General features: G+C 40.2%; 1 protein-coding gene across 1 annotated transcript in view; it reads right to left on the bottom strand.

Annotated features, from left to right (window-relative positions):
• Positions 1-252: 252 nt before the first annotated feature.
• CUNH6orf118 (chromosome unknown C6orf118 homolog) overlaps positions 253-12,211 on the bottom strand; it is a 44,625-nt gene continuing 32,666 nt past the window's right edge. The window contains exon 12 of the mRNA XM_088532998.1: positions 253-433. Within this exon, the coding sequence (XP_088389124.1) occupies positions 253-433 (181 nt within the window). The remainder of the gene's footprint in view (positions 434-12,211) is intronic.

Raw genomic sequence — 12,211 nt, 5'->3', positions numbered from 1 at the left:
ACATGAAATCTATTGCAGTGCTCATTACCTGCTAGGACTGTGCAGCAGAGGGAAATATATCGGCATTTAAAATTTCTGTCCTTTGAAAGGAAAAGGAACAGATTTCAGCTCAAGTTGCACCCCTGGTTTTAAAAGGCAGATTGCTTCGCTGTTTCCGAGTATTCATCTTATTACAAAATGTCTTTCCCCATATAGAATTTTCAAAGCGTTCATCAAATGGACAATGAACACCGGATTTAGTATCCAAGTGGATTAGTTATTCATCAGTGGAGGAGGCTTTTCTGATCCAAAGCTTTTGACCATCTCTCTATAATAAGCGTAATGGGCTGCTTTTCCTTCCAGCCCTCTCCACTCCCCCTTCCGCCCAACCCTTGGCAAAGCTGCCTGCAGCTCCAGCATGGAGAGCTCTGAAGATGATGACATCTGGGAAAACCTGAAATGCAGGGGGAGATGGAAATATTTAACAGCAGCTGCATCCCATTCAGCTGGCTTGTCAAAGTACATCCTGATTGGAATAAATTACATCTCAGCCTCTGAACAGTGGAGGGGAAACAAGGTGTTTACAGCACAACACCTAGTTGGATCAGTTCCAAAATGTGACATATGTCACACAAACTTGCATTGATGGAGCTAAGCACTGGGATCTCTCTAAAGTTGAAATCGGTGAATTAGCATTAAAATGTGGATCTTCATTCTGAGTGACAGCATCAGCACATTAGCACATAATCAACATAACCTTATAAAGAAGTGCAAGATTGTGTTGATGCAAGACAGAGAATAATCTTCAGGGAGCATTTTTATACTTTAACACTAAATAAACCTTACTGAAAAAAATGTCAAATTCACTAGATAAGATACCAGTTACATTTTCCTTATCTTGAATAACATAGCCACTTTTGAAAGGAATGGCTTTTAGGACATAAGAAAAAAAGTCCTGCCCCCATAATACTTGGGGTTCAAAGTTAGACTCCAGATCCAAATACCACTAAGTTTCCGTGAAATCTAGGCATAAGTTTTGCAGTGTAAGGGGTTATTTTCCCCCCTCAAAGAAACAAGTGAATTTTTGAATTGTTAAACCAAGAAACTAATAGTACACTGGAGGTTAAAGCCAGAGACTGTCATTCTACATGAATCTGTCATTATGGAGCTCAGTGCAGGCTTCCTGCATCCTTGCTTACCATTTGTTGGAACTCCTGCTTGGTTATGCCACATAAACAGAAAGACCAGATGCCAAAATGTATACCCATCTACATCTTGTGCTTTTAAAAACCATATTAGAGTATTAATCATAACAAACTTAGCGATGACTAAGGAAAATGATCTTTTTTTTTCTTTGGTGCAATAAGTATTAATTAATATTTACTTTAGGCATCTACAGTTTCACAGAATAGCTATGTTTGCTCCAACAAATAAATCTCATTTCTAGTGACAGAAAAAATTAAAAATTGGAAAGGGAGGAATATCATGGAATCCGTATTTGATTAGATTTATAGCTTAATAGTGCTAAAAATATAACATTAAGCAAGACAAAGATGATGTAACAAAGTAAGTGGAGGGTCAAGTCAAGTCCTAACCCAGAGTTACTGGAAATGATATACATGATATATATATGATGATATAACAAGCAACATGTGCCTACACTGAAAAATTGTGTTCCCTCTTCAGTAGGTCCTCATGGGACATTTGTCTGGTCCTCCTGTCCTCAAACAAAATGTGCTAGAGAATATCTGCACAGAGATGACATTAAGCAGAAGGAAATCAAAAGAAAAAAAAATAACAGAAAATGAATTTCAGGGGTTTTAATTCTTCATTATTTATCACTTTGCTTTCGAATTGCAGAATTCCAATATTAATGATGATTTCTTGCAGGGTGACAACCTGCATGCACGGGGACTCCCTCAGCTTTGGATGGCAGCTGAAAGTGCCACCTTGCAGCAGCGCAGGGCTGTCCTGCCCAATACCCACCAAGAGGCAGCGCTGCCTCCTTTGCCATCTAGCAGTCAGCCAGCACTAGCCAGACACCATTTCTTTATTAGTTCTTCACACTTCACAACTGGACCAACCTGTTTTTAGCCTGCCCACAGAGTGCAGGTAGAAGCTCCAATTGTGCTGTGTAGTTCGTTCATGCTATGGGCACAAGCATGTGGTTTCTCTCCACCTCCCCTTGTACTCGCTCAGAAAGCTAGTCTTTAAAGCAAACTACAGTAAGAGTAAGCCTTACAGTAAGCCTTAGCCATAGAGGGAACAAATCTTCAAATCTGGCTTCAGATGTCATTATAAATTCAGCTGTCACTGCAGTTAAGGTGGAAGTTGCATACCACACTTTTTTCTTCTTCTCAGTGACATTTGCCTCAAAGTCAGATGTGGAGTGCCTCAACAATGCTACTGACCCATAGGAGGAATCTCAGAAGAATCAATAGGTTTATATTCTTTGGTAATCAGAATCAGATTTAACTCATATATTGAGCAAATTCAAATTGAAGTAGTCTTGCAGCATAGAGTCTTGAAGGGTCTTTAATCTCCACAGATCCATGGAACTAAATTATCTTTCTCCCTGCTTCCCTCCACCACCAGTAGGTGGGTGGTATCTCCTCTTACACACAGGTTCGAGGAATTTCACAGATAGGACATTTGTCATATCACCTCCTGCACTCCTGAAATGCTTGCAGACTAAGGAGGATTCCAGATATTCTTGCAGCCATTACATTAATAAAATTATTTCTGAATAATAGCCAAGTATTTTCGGGGAGCCAGACATTTACATAAATCCTAGTGGTGGTCATCTCTGTCAATTCTCTACCCTACCACAGTGGCATCATGCCATAGATGTTTCAGGTCGCCCTTTAAGCAACTAATTCTTTTCATTTTGCATACTTTAAAGCATTGCAGGCTGCAGCTTTGTTAAGATTAGGCGATGATGAGTCGTTCTGTGCTTTCTCAGCGTCGAGGAGGCAGCTTCTGCTAAGCAGGGATGATTTTGTCACCAGTCCCTTCAATCCCTAGCTCAATTACTGTAGAAAGGAAAAGTCCTCTCACTTTACCACATCAAATGGCAGATTATGGCAATTACCCTTCTGTCTCCCCTTCTTCCTTTCTCACTCAGATCAGCTTAATATTCAACCTCCCACCCTCTTTCTGAACCCCAGGCATTGTGAGGAGCACAAATAGACTCCCTGACCTAACTCTTTTGCTTCCCCTTCATCACAGGGCTGCTTGCTTCATTTACAGATAGGCAGCTGAATAAGTGTATTGAGCCGTCTACATTTAAGCAGAAAATGACACTGATTGTCACTAAATATAATGAGTGCCGTATGTATGTTTCATTGGAACCACAAGCTCAAATTAGCCTGTCAGAATTTCACTGTACCCTGATGCCAGCCTGTCAAATGACACAATTAGCTCAAGAGAATAAAGAAAAGGCTTGTCAGATCCATCAAGGCTTTCCACTTGCTCAAGTCCCATCCCTGCACTCATTGCCTTTATTAAATCTAAATGCATTTTGTGTTTGCAGCGAGGTAGATGCTGTCTTTTTGCTCCTTCTTCCCAACTCCCTTGTTACTATTACTTTCTTACTGAAAACCTCATGTCTATGGAGAGGAAGAGTTTCTTTATATGCCCTTAAGTCTCATTTCCATACAGAAAAGAGGAAGGTTGACATGTAGATGTCTTACCAGTCTTGTTTTTCTTCAAGAGCACTAAAAACATTAGAATAACACTGGATTTAGAGCTGAGGTACAAGGCTATGTTCCTTATAATTATTTCTTTCCCCACCGGAGCAAGCAGAAGTGCAACATTTTTTGTCACAAGTCTCAAAGACCAACAGGAAGAAAAAGGAGGAGAGAAAGGAAAAAAGAAAAAAAAAAAAAAGCCAGGCTCAGAATTGGTATCTCTTGCCTCATGGGCACAGCCATACCTAACACATGCTAGTCTTCTGCTAGCTGCAGCTAGATCTACAAAACAGGCAGCTTATTCGCATCGCTCCTTAGCGAATCCCCTTTCAGCTCCTTCCCAGTTCTTTCTCAGCTTTCCCCTTTCAGCTCCTTCCCAGCTCTCGGCTCCATTTAACCCTGACTCCGCACCATCTCCTTGTAATCCCGGAGACTGTCTACACAAGGGTACCAGAACATTGGCCAAAAAATTCAAGCAGCACGCCAAAACTAGAATACTGCTTCTTTGTAATTAGTATTTTAGGCACTTTCCTCCTCTGGTCACAAGAGTGTATAGTTCTTAAAACAAAACAAAAATACTCTCTTCCACAACCTAGATCAGTCTCACCCATGCTGATGGTGTTTCAGATAAGTAACCACATTCTCTGTGGGCCCATCCCCAGCACAAGCTAAATGGTAAAAAAAAAAAAAAAGGCACTTATGTCACTAAGACATACATTCATTCTAGCTCAAAGTCTGAAAAGCAGGTTACAAACAAATCCTAGTACCTCACACATCAAGACAAGAATATGCCCCTTTATGTCTAAAACTCTGTTATCTTGGTTCCCACTAATGCTAAAGAAAGTTTCTTGTCAAAAACGACTGCTGCTTTTTTGCTAACTATGTATCACAACCAAGCGGTTTACAGGCAGTGACTACCACAGGTGACTGCCTGCCCCTCGACTGAATCTCCAGCCCCACAGCAGCAGAACAGGATAAGCAGAAGGGTCCCCGCCACACCAGTGTCACAGCTCGGTGTGCCAGCACAGTGTCATGGTCCTCAGCAAGTCCAGTAAGGACAGACAGCAGAATGAGCAATCCTACAGCTTATAGGGAGCTTTGGGGATCCAGGAGGAGAGAGACAGAAGATGCTAAGTCATCTTCTCATACATCCTCTGGCTCAGTGACCAAGAAGAAGTGGGAAATACTAGCAGTGAGGTAACTAGCCGTCACTTTTCATTTCAAAAGCACCAACTGATCACATAACACAAGCATTACTCAGAGGAGCATTTCAAAATCCTCCACCTCCTGACACAAAATACTGCTAAAAGCAACCAAACAGATAACAATTTGTTGAATAAATAGACTATTTATCTCCAATATTGACAGACCTTGCCTTTGGCATTCTTTCACTTAGTGAGATTGCCATTTCATAGCTAGCACAGAACAAGCTTTTGTCCTTATTCCCTTAACCAGTAAATATTTTTCCCTAAAAGTGATGCCTCAGAGGAGAATTCACATGATTATTTATTAAGAGCACTGTGCTTCATCTGAAGGAAGAGGTCACATGAATTGGTCATGACCTAGTCCATCATCTCGGACTTCTTCGGCACTTCCAAAATACCTGCAGGGGTAGGAAGGAGAAACAGGTGACACATAATTCCTCCCATGAATAAGCAGGGCAATTAACAGAAGAGTTGTACAAAAGTTTCAAAAAAAATAACTGTTTCCAGGATCTTAAGAATGCCTTGGTATCAGTATTTGACACGGGTGCTTATCAATGAAAGAATGCCCCAGTGCCTGTACATCTCAACATTACCACCAGGGAGGTGGGCAAGTTTAACTGAAAAATGGCAGTCTTCCTTGACAGAACTTTTCTTCTATTTCATTCAAACATCATTTTTTAAATTTGAAATATCAACACAAATACAGGTTTTGTTCTGGCAAAGATAATGTCACACAGACCAATCTATATTTACATGTTCCCTAGTTTAGAATTAATATTTCTGGACTTTAATGGATAGCATATAGCTCATTTTAAAGGCTTCCCCATAGGCTTTGTGTCTAAGGGGCGCAAATAGCTTATCATGCTCTCAAGTTCAAGAAGTCTTTCTAGAACTGAATTTTAGAAGGCATTAGAATATTTGGTCCAAATCACATCCCTTCAAGCCAAAACCATCTTCGTTGCTTTAGTTAAGCATGAAAACACATATTTGCGGGATGCAACTTTCTTTAGTCCAGATAATACCTCCCACACCCTGCTCTGTTTATTTTCTGGTGATAAACAATAGCTTGTGTTCTTCATGTTCTGTTCTCGCTCAAGATCATTTCTGCACCTTGCTTCCGAGGTAGCCTGGGATCCCAGGGCATCTACACCAGACAGCCTCTTTACTCTCAAGAGATGTAGTGATGCTTCAACCAGGAACTGCTAAACAAACAAAGAGAAAGCACAACCAGAACTAGTGCGCTAACATTTTAATATTAACTAGACAAGACAGGAACATGGAAACATTTAAGAAGCGTTCTTGGTGGTATTATTAAATGTTAAGGTTTATGCATACTAAATCATTTGGTAGGCTATTAAAATAGCTTCCTTTTGCAGCCTAGGGGATACATAATTAATGTATTTTTTCTAGCCATTAGTGTTTAATAATTAAATAGTTTGACTAGCATTTAGATGGTAAAAGCACAGAAGTCCTTCAAAAAAGTCTAACATTTGTATGAGGAACATGACTGAGAGAAGTCATTTTCATCAAAGACTTTTTATTATAATTTCTTTTTCAAGTAGCACACATCAGTCTTGTTAGGCCCTTGTGAAGTCCGATATGTGGGAAGGGCTTAGATTTTCTATCAATTCTTGAGAATGTAACTTGAAAGTATTCTTTTCATTCACTGACAAACTAGGTACAAGGAACAGCTAACGGTATAAACGATAGCTAGAAAAAGGAGAAACTAGCTCATAAAATAACTGGCATTTTTATGCTTAAGTTGTCTTCATGTTTGATATCAGGAAAAAAAAAAGTAATAAGTAGTAACTAGACAACTAGACAAAGATCACATGAACCTGTCATGCTGGGAAGACAACCCAGAGCAAAGCTGCCCATTTCATTCCTCACACCTAACTATGTGAAATGTGTGCATGCATATAATTATTTTTATAATACCACCAGTGCAATATTGCCTCTTCAGAACAGAAATTAGACTGAAAGAGCACAAGAGCAGGGCAGTGGACAGAGATGCTCCAGCAGTGAAGTGTGGTACCCATTCCTCGCCGTGCCCTAGCTCTCCAGGCTGCCGGTCACATCGCCCACAGCAGAGCTGTGTAGCTGAGCAAACACGAGCATCCAGCTCCAACCTCACTTCTCAGGCTCAACACAGGTGAAGGGGTGCACGGGGCAGCATCAGAAGCAAGGAGAAAATCTTGCTGGGCTTTGCAGCTAATGATGTCGGCCATTCAGCAGCTCAGCTCTGCCAAGTTCCTGCTAAGTATTAGGGAAGCTTTAAGGAGCATTGCAAGCAGAGCTTTGAAAGAGAGCAATGAAGTCACTTCGTAGTATCCAAGGCAAGTGCTGGAATAACTCACAGGTACCTACGCTAATGGGAGACAGCACAGGAGTACTTGTTCAAATATGAAAAACCAGGCTGAGAGTTTGGCACTGCCAGCACCGGATACCTACTGGAGGTGGGAGTGAAGCTTTCAGGGCTGCCAAAAAGGGCGGGCAGGCCTTAAGAGAAAAGCTACAGCTCATGTTTGACATGACACAAAGAGCAGAGTGGTGAAAAATGATGTGCAGTACAAATGACTGCAGCAGCTGGATACTGATTGTGCCCTAAATAGGATGGAGGGACTGGATTCTTGGAAGAAGTTTAAAATGGAAAAGGGAGCAATTCAGGGGTAAGAGAAGTTGGCAGGCTTTTCTAGGAAAAGAAGGCTCAAATTAAATTATTCTATGCCTGGGAGTACATGTTTCAGCATGAAAAAGGCCAGAGAAACAAAATGCAATAATTCCCATCCCAGGGTAAAAGCCAATTCACTTCTTCCTTGCTCTTCAAAGTATCAGAATATCACCACTTCATGGGAGCTCAATAAGAACCAGCCTGAGCTTGAATAAATGCATCAGGAGCACCACTGTTTTACAAAAGACTTTTCTCAGACTTCCCCTCACCCTCCCTGCAAAGTAATAAAACCAACTGATAGCCAAATAATGCAATCAGCAGCAATTCATTTCTTTGAAATCTGGTAAATAAGCAGAACATGGACTGTACTTTGGAGTGAATAATGGTATCTGTACAGAAGCACACTGAAATTTCCTCTCTTAATGAAATTTTTACATACATCTCACTGTATGGATATAAAATTCAGATGTTGTGCTTCAGGGAGTGTGTCATGACATAAGCAGGCTCCAGAAGCATACACAATTATTCAGTTCAAAGCACAGAGTTTTGTAAACAGCTTTCTGAAAGACTATGAAATAGCTAACTGGGAAAGTTTAATTCCAATCCTGAAATAATTTAAGTATTACAACATCAAGCAAAAGCACACAGCTCATCCCACTGAAAGTGGCACATGTACAGCACGTGTAACATCCCGTTGCCTTTGCTCTCCTGGTCAACACCAGTGGCAACAACTTGTGACAGTAAGGACTGCATTTTTCTGCACCAAAACTGTTCTCTTGCCAGTTCGATGTATCCCTACCTGGCAGTACGGCCCTGGCAGAGGGCAGCCCTGGTGCACTCCCACCCCGCTTTCCACCTTGGCTATGTCCTACTGCTCCCTGCCCTTGTCCAGCATCCCAGCCCAGGGGGTGCTTGGGCAGGAAAAATGTCAAGGGCCCCAAAATGGCAAGCCCAGAAAGCCTAAAAATCTCTAAACAGAGAGAAATGCACTCAACGTGCACTCTTATACAGGCTCTCCTGGGAACTAATGTCTGAGGGAAGTCCTTCTTCCTACAGTTAGTACACTTACAGAAGGCAACACATCAAATAAAGCCAAACAGAATAGTAACCATCTATAGAATAACAATAATTATAACTTTAGTTTGAGTAGCAAGATCATTTTATCCATGAAACTGTACAGAGTCAGTTGGTGAACGAAACTAATAAACAAACAGTTTCATCTGAAGTATATGGTTCATAAATACTGTTTTGTTACTGAGATTCAATCTGTCTTGCACTTCCACAAGCACATCCTGCATGAACTGATGATAACAGACACTGTAAGTTGCCTCCCTCAACCTCTTAACTGGGAAGTGTGACAAAGTCTAAAGTCCTCTTTTGAAAGAGGTTTAAGGCATCCCTCATCCTAAGCAATTCTTAGAGCGGGGTGGGGAAGTTTCTACAAAACTGTCAGGAAGACTTTAAAAACACTTCCTGGGTTATGTGATTCCAGAACAAAATTCACCTGACATCACAGAACGGTCCACAACAGGTAGAACACAAAATACAAGACCCATTGGGGGGGCGGGGGGGAAGAATACCAAAACAGAAATAGTGGTTCCATTTACAGAGGAATTTGCCAGCCAGAATATGACATTATGATTCAGAGATCTTTTATATTTCTTTATTTAGACCCAATAAAATAAGAAAAAATCCTCACAAATAGAATTGTAGTGATTTGGTTAGTTTTTTCTTACATATATCCCTCAAAAGCACCAAATAGCGAATAAAACTCATAAATTTTTCTTACAAAGGGACACCGAGACATAGAATTTACAAATTAAAAGTTGCCTTTAACAATGCACAGTTCAGGTTTGATGAATTTATTTAGTCGATACTTTTTGAAAGACACTTTCTATCACATGAGGACATGGCAACCTAAATACGTTAAGAGTATGAAAGAGATGACAAGTGAAATAACAGAAGTGAGTTTGCCAGTGCAAAAAATAAAATTTTGAGCTTGTTAAGCATGAAATAGAGATTTTATAATTCTGAACAGATTCAAATTGATCTGAACATCGATACGATTCATTGCAAATGCTATTCCCTAAAACAAAGCCCTGTCTTTGCTCTCTGTAGACTGCTGGCTTACAATGCCACAAGAAAAGCTATGCAGGCAGGAGTGTGCCTGCATAAACAGGCAGTACTTCCTATTTTCCACAGTAAAACACTCTGAATTTTAAACATTTAATATTGTAAAACATCCTAAAAATTATATATTTCATGACAAGTCTGTAGTGATACCTACAGCTATTAATGACTCAGGTTGATGTAACACAAAAGCTAAAATTCTCCCTGCTAGGTAATATAGATTGAAACATCTACTTCCCAGTCCACATTTTCTGCTTATGTTGTGAAATATTTTGACAGAAGCATTTGATTATTACAAATAGCATGAAAACTGAAGAGTAAGATACTTCATCTGTTCCTTTCAAGTTCAGGCTACTTCTTAATATCTGAATTACACCTCCTGAGTTTTAAAAAGCCCTTAATATACAATTAAAACACGAAAACAATTTCAGTGAAATATTGTGAACACAGCCAAACTTTCTAGGGCAATAATATGAAATTTCTAGAACTTCAGACAAGTCCATATCTGATCAAAGCCCTCAAGCATTGTTTTACACCGAGCTCAAAGACAAGCCTTAGCCAGAGAACTTCCCATGAAAACAGACCAAGAAGGGTTTTATTTGCTCTCTAGAAAGTGGGAATTTTCCTGATGATAGAGGCTCAGCAGCGAGTACAATTATTGCTTATACAAAAAACATCCTCTGCAGGACATCACAGTCATGCGAGAGTAAAACTAACTATCTAATAGATCTTAAAGGATAAGCACTCTCCTCTTTCTCCCGTTTTACCGGTATATTCAAGCAGCACAATTTTGTGTGCGTGATACTACTCTAAACTTGTTTTCACTTCCCTTTAAAACAGTTGGATCCACACTAAGGTTTTCACATCTAGGAACATAAAACCAGTCACTTTCAGTTAAATCAAAAGGCTAACCAGCCCCAGTGGTACCTTGCAGAGCAATCAGCAAGGGGGTTGGTATCCTCTCCCCACTCAGGGCCAAGGGCTCGTCCACCCTCTGTGGCATCCATGTCCTTAACAGCCTACAAGGGACTTCTCCTCCACCAGCCTGGCCTTTTGCCTGGCCTCCAAGACATCACATTATTCAGCACAGCTGTTCCCTAAGGATTCATTGCCACAGCTGGTCCCTCAGCCCAGATTCTCACTAACTTGCCTTGCATCTAAAGGGCAGCATGATTACCTTTGTAATTGGTACTCATTCAATTAAGACTAACTTGTTACCAAAATACTGCAAAATACAAATGCATAAAGACACCTTCTTAATTAGACATGTTAAGCCCTAGTATAGATAATTCTTTGACTCCCAAGTACATCCAATTTTGGACCTGAAGATATTTACTAAAATGCAGGCTGAGTAAGTGAATCCATTTCCCCAACACAGTGACCATTCCCAGCATTAGGAGTGCAGATCCTCCATGACCATCTGAGCTTTTCTATGGTTTTACTTGCCCAACATCATGCTCCTTCCATTCAATTCAGCTTTTCTGGCCCTTAAAAACTGCTTAAAAGAGCTGCAAAGGTCCTTTCATACCTTCTGTCAGGATCTCCTGGCTCCATCGGTATGCTTTATTTATTGTTTAAAAATACTTTTTTAAAATGTATATTTATTTTATTGTTAAAAAAAATACTTTCAGCCATACTCATTTCGCTATCTCTCCACACAGTAGTAAGTAGTAAATAAAATTCCCATAATTCTCCCCTTCCCTTAGGAACTCAACATCAAGCACATTGCATGCCTTTCAGATTTATTCTTCCTCCTTAAGTGAACTCACTACTCTCCTTCTTTCTTCATTGACAATAACTAAGTATACAAGTGGGATTTACTGCAACCAGTATGAAAACTGGGTTTGGGGAGCTTTAGGAGCAGGCTATGAAACCTTTAACATGAAATGGAGACACCAAAATCGTTACTGCTGCTTAAATTAGTCTTTCATTTTAAGTTTCATTTTCAGCAAATATAATAATCTCCCACAGGCTTTGAAACATAGGCTTCTTTGACTTGAATTTTCAGTGTTAAAATTTTCCATCAAGTTCGAAAATTAGTACAGGGTGTGCTGAAACAGATTTTAACTGTGCTCACTCAATAGTATCAGGAGGGAAGTTTTTAAAAAATGAAAAAAATGCCATTACTCCTCTACATTACTGCAGACCTGCCAATCTGGAGCAAAACAGTCAAACTACATCAAGCTACTGTTTAGTAGTTACTCAGCCCACACAAATCCCTCCACTAACACCTTTAAGCTAAGAGCTGAATCATGTAGCATTGCCACTCAAGCACTAGGCCAGTTCCACTGCATGGTACTTACACCTTTCAGTGCCACTGAAATATGGTATTTGCCTGTAGGCTGCTAAAGCACAAACACACACACACGTGACTGTCATTACAATTTTGATGCTTCTCTTTATTCTAGAATTGACGGGAATACTGCAGTGACATGGAAATTTCTAAGTTTTCACATAGCAGCCATGGGGTGTGTTTACATATTCACTAGAGAATGGTCTTTTACCCAAAGGAAGGAAAGAAAAGCTATCAGAAAGCT

This window comes from Tinamus guttatus, unplaced genomic scaffold (genome assembly GCF_059628265.1).
Source record: "Tinamus guttatus ecotype Peru unplaced genomic scaffold, ASM5962826v1 Tinamus_guttatus_pri_ptg000473l, whole genome shotgun sequence".
NCBI lineage: Eukaryota > Metazoa > Chordata > Aves > Tinamiformes > Tinamidae > Tinamus > Tinamus guttatus.
The sequence above is the reverse complement of the archived record's forward strand: the minus strand, read 5'-3'. Positions and strand labels throughout refer to the sequence as shown.